Genomic DNA, 8,648 nt, shown 5'->3' with positions numbered 1-8,648 from the left:
AGAAGACTTGGTGTTTGATTTCTTTATCCATTGTTTTTCTTTATTTTCTAATCTGTACTATAAAGATAACTACAGTTTCAAGCATTATTCATGTTAAAAAAAAAAAAAAAAAGAGAGAAAGATGGGAGAGAACATACAGAACACACAAAAATTTGCTGAAAATCAAAAGAGAGCAAATTTTAAAATTAATTTGTAAAGAAGGAAAAGAGAGAAAGCTGGTTTGCATTGTAGAGTCAAAAGTTAAGGATGCAACAAATTCCAACTATTATTACAAATGTCACCATTAAAGTAAGCCTTTTGTGGAATAAATTTCAACAAATATGGAGAAAAAATGAAGCTGATGATCACCATTATCTATTAAACAAGTAAATGACTTGCTTTATAGCTATTTTTGTTTTAGTTTATTCTCGCCTGCGACAAATAGAGATAAGAAGAAACAAATTTGTATATCAAAATCAGGCAGAGAAAATGCTTTATCACCGACTTGATAAAGAGACATACCTACCTTGAGATTCAATCTCTATTTGATTATATGTTTAATATAATATATACGCTTTTCATCAAATACTAAACAATGAATACTTTTTATATAATTTTACAATACTAGATTTCCATAGACTTTTTATCATGCATGGTTGAAATATAGAAGAGAAATAACAAAGAACTTGCAGAGATTATCATTTAATTACCTGTGAATAATTTTTAGCTTCATTACCTAGCTGTACAATTGTATAATGAAGAAATCTATTTTGCGAACATATAATGTGGAAAGGCATGCACAACTTTACCTTATACCTAAATATATATATATATATATATATTTCTTTTTCCATATATTTGAACAATTTTTAACTATATTTTGCTTTAAGACTATGGAAAATCTGAAAAGGAAAAACAACGAAAAAGGAAGCACTAACAAGAGTGTATATTCCAGCAATGGGAAGGACTAACTAGCTTTACATGATCATAACTTTCTCTGTGGCTTCTTCAAAAGTGGATCATTTTTTGGTTTATCATTGAATTCAACTTTTGTATATTTTCATCTTAGTTGAAAGTCTGTTCTTACGAAAGCTTCTTATATTCCTCTTCACCAAAACCCGGTTTACATTTCAATTTTATGGTTTCTGCTGGCATAAAGCTTGTACCTCTGATGGAAAAAATTATAGGGCTTCCATTAATGTTACTAATTCTCTGATTCATAATTATAGGAAAATTTCTTGCCAACACTGATGCTGAGGTGATAAATTACTTCAAGTCAGACAGAGAAGCTCTTAATGACTTTAAGATGAAATTTTAGCAAAAGTTATTACTTTAAAGCACATTACAGTAATGAGAATCAATCCACTTATCCAGTTTTTGATTTTATAATATGTTTCAGAATTTGATAGTAAAGAAGAGAGTTCTGCTCAAATCCGCTTAATACTTGCAGGTGGATGAAACTCGTTACAATCATTAGAAAGCATATCCACTTTGTCAAATTTCTATTTTGCAGTGGGAAACTCTTGTTTTGTTTTGCTTTGTGGTATTAAAAAAACACAATTAGAGAACAATGGAAAAGAATGTGAATGAGAAATATACAAGTAAAATTTGATTGGAAAGACCCCTCAATTAAATGCAAAAGAATTTGAGATTTAAATAAATAAAAGGTGCTTAAGTTAGTGTTTTTTTTATCTATGGGATTCGTGAAATTTCTTTATAGGATGGACCACAAAACTATGTCGGGGTATTCCTAATCTCTACTATTTGATATGGATCTTGTCCACTAGTGTAATAGAAGTGGCATTTCTATGGTAGAAAATTTGGTGTTTAATTTTTTATGAAATTTTTTTCTTTATTTTTTAATTTGTACTATAAATAAAACTACAGTATGAACCAAGTTTGTGGAAAATTAAACTTGGAAAAAAGAACAAAGGAAAAGAAAAAGAAGGGGGGGGGGGGGGGGGGGGGGAGAGAATACATAGAACCAAAAGTTTGCAGAAAATCAAAAGAGAGAACATTTAAAAATTTGCAGACCAAGAAAGGAGAGAAAGCAGGTTTGAAGAATCAAATGGTAAGGACGCAACAAATTCAAACTATTATTTCAAATGTCAATATTAAAGAAAGCTTTTTGTGGAATAAATTTCTAAAATTTTGGAATAAAAAAAAAAAATCAAGCTGATGGTTGTTAAAGTTTAATATTTTCCGCCATAAAGAAAGCTAAGAAGAAAGAAATTCGTATATCAATATCAGGTAGAGAAAATTGCGCTTTATCTCTAACTTGCTATAGAGACTTAGTTGCCTTGAGGGTCACTCTCTATTTGACTATATATCTACAGTAATACATGCACTTTTCAAAAAATATTAGAGAATGATCAACTTTCATCAAGTTTGCAATACTAGATTCCCATGACTTTCATCATGCATGATTGCAATGTAGAAGGGAAACATGTCTCCTTTTTATATTGAAGCTGTAGAGAAAATATCATGACTGATTGGTTGAAACGTAGAATATCATTTCAACAGACAATTTGCAGAGATTGCTATTTACAAGTGAAGTATATAGCCTTAAAAGAAAAAAGAAAAGCTTTTTTTCCTACTTGTAGAAATAATATCATGAAGAAATCTGTTCTATGAATAGATAATGTGAAAAGGCATGCATAGCTTTGCTTTATACCTATAAGTAATTTCCATACATTTAAACAGTTTTTAACTATATTTTATTTTGAGACTGAGAAATCCGATGGGAAAAATGAATGGTTAGCTTTACATTATCATGGCTTTAACTGTGGCTTTCCTAATCTCTTCTATTTGATATGGATCTTGTTACCAAAAGAAACAGAAATGGTATTTCCATGATAGAAAGATTTGGTATTTGATTTCTTTATCCATTTTTTTATTTATTTTTTATTTTCTGATTCGTACTACAAAGAAAACTACAGTTAATATGATTGATGCTTAAACCAAGCAAAAGAGGTTGGGGAAAAAATTTAAAATTAAGAGAGAGAGAGAGAGAGAGAGAGAGAGTGTAAAGAACACATAAAGTTTGCAGAAAATCAAAAGAAAGCAAATTTTAAAATTTGCAGAGAAAAAAAAGAGAGAAACCAGGTTTGAACAATCAAAATCTAAGGATGCAACATAATCAAACTATTGTTCCAAATTTCATTATTAAACAACACTTTTCAAATATCATACTATAAAATATAGCAGGCTTTAAAGGATACATCTATTTACTCTTTTAATCAAATGCTGTACAGTTTTTTTCTCCCACTAAAACACTCTGTGGAATCTCCTTATTAAAGTAAGCCGGCTTTCTGGAATAAATTGCAACAAATTTTGGAAAATTGAAGCTGATCTTCATTATTACCTTATTAAACAAGTAATATGGACTTCTCATCGTAACCATTTTTTTAGAGTTTATTGTTTTCTGCATAAAATCAGGCAAGAACTACGTAAGAATAAAAAAAATTTACATCAATATCAGGTACACAACAATAGCATTATCACATGGCATTTTATTTGTGGTTTCCTAACAGAGAGACAGCTTGAGTGTTGGATTTAAATTTTCACATTGGCAATGAGAAAATATTTGAATGAAACCTACTTTAGTTTATATTATATCTTAGACTTCAGTGTTGAAAGGCAAAAATCCTACTATAGAATGCTTTAAAGGTTCCTTCTATTTGCCCTTTGTTTTAATCATAAGCTGTGTCTGTTTTCTTCCACTAAATCACTCAGTGAGGCTTTCCAAATCTATTCTGTTTACAGAGATATAAAAAGAGAAAAAGCTGGTTTGAAGAATCAAAATGTATAAATGATGCAACTAATTTCAACTATATGCAAAATGTCACCATTAAAGTAAGCTTTTTGTCGAATAAATGGCAACAAATTTGGAAAAAAGAAGCTGATGCTCATTAGTATCTGCGTTAAAGAAGTAATATAGATTTGATTGTAGTCATTTTTGCTATAGTTTATTATTTTCTGATTAAAAGCTTGAGAGATCACTCACCGAGAGAGCTTTTTCTCAGTGGTTTCCTCATTGGCTTGAAAATTCAACCTGCTTGTCTCCAAATTCAACCTGCTTGTCTCCAAATTCGGTAATGAGTCTATACCATTTGTTATCACCGTGTAATGCTGAACCAAGACGGTCCATTTAGCAATTTTATATTATTAATCAGCACTAACTTTTTCAAGAATAAATACGACTACTTTTGCATGCTTTGAATGCAAAGTTTCTTCTTCCTCTTCACTAGAACAAAATTTATACTCTTGAAATTTTGTTTATGGTTTCTTGCATAAAGGTTTTACCTATGATGGAAACAATTACAGGTCTCCCATTAATGTTACTGATTTTCTGCTTTTCAATCATAGGTGAATTTCTTCCCAACACTGATGCTGAGACGATGAATTGCTTGAAGTCAGACCGAGAAGCTCTAATTGACTTCAAGAACGGTCTTCATGATCCTGAAAACTGGCTTTCTTCATGGAAGGCAAGCAACTGCTGTCAATGGCGGGGGATAAGCTGTGAGAACACTACTGGAGCTGTTATTGCAGTTGATCTTCATAATCCTCATCTGCAAGATTTTGATTCTTCTGGCAGGTATGAACTCGGGAGCTTCAGTGGGGAAATTAGACCTTCATTAAAAAAACTGAAGTCCTTAAGGCATTTGGACTTGAGTTTCAACACATTCGATGACAACCCAATTCCTGAATTTTTTGGATCTTTTAAAAATTTGCAATATCTAAACCTCTCAAATGCTGGGTTTAGTGGTCCAGTTCCTCCAAATTTAGGAAACTTGTCTAGCTTGCAGTATCTTGATCTCGAGTCTTTGAGTTTACTTGTTGATAATCTTGCATGGGTAAAAGGTCTTGTCTCTCTAAAGCATCTTGTGATGAATGAAGTTGATCTTTCAGAGGTAGGATCAGACTGGATAAAGTCCCTGACCAAACTCCCATTCTTAACTGAGTTGCATCTATCTGATTGTAGTTTATCTGGTACCATTCCACCTCTCATCTATGTAAATTTAACTTCTCTTGTTGTCCTAGATCTCAGTTACAACAAGTTGAGTTCAAAAATGCCTAATTGGCTTGTCAATGTTACCAGCCTTGTTGATTTTGATATAACCTTAAATAACTTCTTTGGAAGAATCCCACTTGGTTTTAGCAACCTTCCTAATTTGCAGAGTTTAATTCTTAGTAGTAACTACAATCTTACAGCAAGTTGCTATCAATTGCTTAGAGGAAGATGGGAGAAGATAAGAGTTCTCGATTTAGGGGGGAATAAAGTACATGGGAATCTTCCTGCTTCCATTGGAAACATGACATTTCTCACCTACTTGAATCTTGGTTCCAATAATGTTGAGGGTGAGATTCCAAGCTCTATTGGCAAACTCTGCAACCTGATGCATTTCTTAATGTCAGGTAATAACTTGACTGGAACTTTACCTGAATTCCTTGAAGGAATAGAAAATTGCCTTTCTAAAAGGCCACTGGCTAGTCTGTTAAACTTGGACTTGTCACAAAATCACTTGGTTGGTAAATTACCACAATGGCTTAGTGAGCTCAAGAGTCTCGTTGTTCTTAGTCTAGCAAGGAATGCGCTAAACGGAACTTTGCCAGAAAGTTTGGGACAACTTCCTGATTTGTCTTATCTCGATGTTTCTTCCAATAATTTGATGGGTATAGTTACTGAAACACATTTTTCAAAGCTAGGTAAGCTAAACCTTTTGTATCTATCTTCAAACTCTTTCACCGTGAATATCAGTTCCAGTTGGGTTCCCCCATTCCAACTCTGGTATCTTGATATGCATTCATGCCATTTGGGTCCTTCATTTCCTGCGTGGCTTAAGTCACAAAAGCAAGTCATAACTTTGGATTTCTCAGATGCTAACATTTCTGGCTCCATACCCAACTGGTTTTGGGAACATTCCTCTAGCCTTTTATGGTTGAATGTTTCTTATAATCTGTTAGAAGGTCGTCTACCAAGTCCACTAAACTTAGCTTCTAATGCAGTGGTTGATTTCAGCTCAAACCTCTTCAAAGGGTCCATTCCTCTTTCAGCCAGTAAAATTTACTTTCTTGATGTCTCCAAAAATAAATTTTCTGGTATTATTCCAGATAACATAAGTGGTTCCTTGGTTTTCCTCTCTATTTCTGGAAACCAGATAAATGGAGAAATCCCAGCTTCTATAGGTAACAATCCTGGTCTTCAAGTCATTGATCTTTCTAATAACAACTTAACAGGAAGCATTCCATCAAGCTTTGCCAACTGTTTTTATATTAAAGCACTAGACCTTAGTAATAACAATTTGTCTGGAAACATCCCTGCCATCATAGGTTACCTAAGTTTGCTTCAAACATTGCACCTAAATGACAATAAGTTCTCCGGAGTGATCCCATCATCTTTCCAGAACTTAGCAAGTTTGGAGACACTGGATCTTGGAAACAACAGATTAATTGGTAGAATTCCACCATGGATTGGGAAAGGTTTCGAAAGACTGAGAATTCTTAGCTTGAGAGCCAATGCATTTTCAGGAGAACTTCCACCAGTGCTATCAAATTTAAGTTCGATACAAGTTTTGGACCTGGCAAGAAATCAGTTCCATGGCGGCATTCCAGCTAGTTTTGGAGATTTCAAAGCTCTGAAACAAAAGCAAATCATAAACCATTACCTGCTTTATGGGATGTATGGGACTACCTATTATAAAGAAAACTTTGTTGTAACTCTGAAAGACCAGTCTCAGAGTTTCAGCAAGATCCTCTCCCTTTTAGTTGGCATAGATCTCTCAGGAAATAATTTGAGTGGAGATCTTCCAAGAGAGATAACAAAATTGTCAGGTTTGGTGTTTCTGAACTTGTCCAGAAACCATATCAGCGGACACATTCCCGAAAGCATTTCAAAGTTGGAGCAATTGTCATCACTTGATCTCTCAAGTAATAAGTTCTCGGGTGCTATTCCTCGAACTTTGGGATCACTCTCATTTTTGGGGTTCCTTAATTTGTCAAACAATAACTTCTCTGGTAGGATCCCTTATACAGATCATATGTCAACTTTTGATGCACCTTCTTTTGCCGGAAACACTGGCCTTTGTGGCATTCCAGTTGATGTAAAATGTCCAAGTGATGATGATGATGATGATCCAGAAAAGGGATTGACTACTCCAAAGGCTAATGCAAGTGGTGACAGCTTTGTCGACAAATGGTTTTGCTTGAGCATTGGATTGGGATTTGCAGCAGGAATTCTTGTTCCTTATCTGGTAATCACGATGAAAGGGTCTTGGAGTGTAGCCTACTTCGATGCTGTTGAGAGAGTTTTTGATAGAATACTATATCTGTGGTTGAAATACAGAACCGGATAGCAGAGGAATCGAGGGAGTAACCAAAGAAGATGATAGTCTGTTTTCTTTCTTCACTTAGTTATCTTGAAATGCATACCCTGCTTTTCTTTGTTACTGGTTTATGTCAATTCATTTTACTTGTCAAAATCCCTTTTCACTCAATAGTTTTTCTATAGTTTCATTTCGAAATAGCTTTACGTTTATTTGAAAATGTGCTTCTCATCTATGAACTATTATTTCATTTCGAAACAGTATTACGTTTATTTGAAAATGTGCTTCCCATCTATGAACTATTACTTATGTATCATCTACATTTCATGCTTCAAAGCATTTGTTTTTTCTTCTCTTTATTATTTTTTTGCCTAGAAGGGAGGGAGGCATGTATTTTATTATATTTGAAAATCTCAATTTTTGTACGAGTAAAAGTTGTGAAGGTTTAGTGATGTGATGGTGGTCTAAGGAAAAGGTTTCTGTTCTTAACTTCAAGATGGAAAAGTGAGAAACCTCACCAAATTATTTGGTCCAAATATCCTAAAAGAGAAGAAAAGGTTTCATTTCTTTGGAAGTGAGTTTTGTAATGTATATAATTACAAAATATATCTATTCTTTTGTTTCACTTTCCCAGCCTTACTTTAATTTGTTATTTTATATAAACGTTGTGTTCAAATCAATATTGAAGGAAATGATATGCAGCTATTTACCCAAACAAAAAAAAAAGAAAAAAAAAGAAGGAAATGATATGCTGCTGTATATTTTTTACCTTAATCATGGGATTGAGAAGCCTATGACCAGCTTGTAATATATAAAATAATTGAACTGAACGGCCAACTTTTAAGAAACCTCATTGCATCAATCTTTCTATAGCATTTACAGTGACCAAACTTTGACAAGTGTGAACAGTGAATAGAAACTTTTTTCTCATTTTGTCACGTGGAGTTTTCCTACTGAGCAAAAACTTCAATTCGTTGATATTTTTGGTACTAGTTTTGATTCAATGATCCAATACGGATTGGGAATTTTCTTTAAAAGAAAAAAAAAAAGGGGGGGAAAAAAAGAAAAGCCAACATTTGGATTAAAAATTTGGAAGGTAATCCGTGTGACAAAATTTTAGTACATGGGTTTGGTCAATTGTCATTTACATTGTATCTAATTTTCTTTCCCATTTTTCGTTTTCATTTCTTTCCCATTATAACAACATCTAGCACTGACGAAAAAAAGAGTGATACTTAGGGCACACTTCGACAAAAGGTCCAGAGCAGAGCAGAGAGAGAGAGAGAGAGAGAGAGAGATGTTATGAGTGGAGGGCAAAAGTGGTGTGTGTAACAGAAACTTCAG

The 8,648-nt window shown here is 33.4% G+C and overlaps 1 protein-coding gene across 1 annotated transcript; it reads left to right on the top strand.

The window, feature by feature from the left end:
- Positions 1 to 4,238: 4,238 nt before the first annotated feature.
- On the top strand, positions 4,239 to 7,334 carry LOC132800688 (receptor-like protein EIX2). Its single transcript, XM_060814906.1, has one exon. It carries the CDS (start codon positions 4,260 to 4,262, stop codon positions 7,332 to 7,334), a length of 3,075 nt encoding a protein of 1,024 aa, XP_060670889.1. The 5' UTR covers positions 4,239 to 4,259.
- The last annotated feature ends 1,314 nt before the right edge of the window (positions 7,335 to 8,648 follow it).

This window comes from Ziziphus jujuba, chromosome 2 (genome assembly GCF_031755915.1).
Source record: "Ziziphus jujuba cultivar Dongzao chromosome 2, ASM3175591v1".
Lineage (NCBI taxonomy): Eukaryota > Viridiplantae > Streptophyta > Magnoliopsida > Rosales > Rhamnaceae > Ziziphus > Ziziphus jujuba.
The sequence above is the reverse complement of the archived record's forward strand: the minus strand, read 5'-3'. Positions and strand labels throughout refer to the sequence as shown.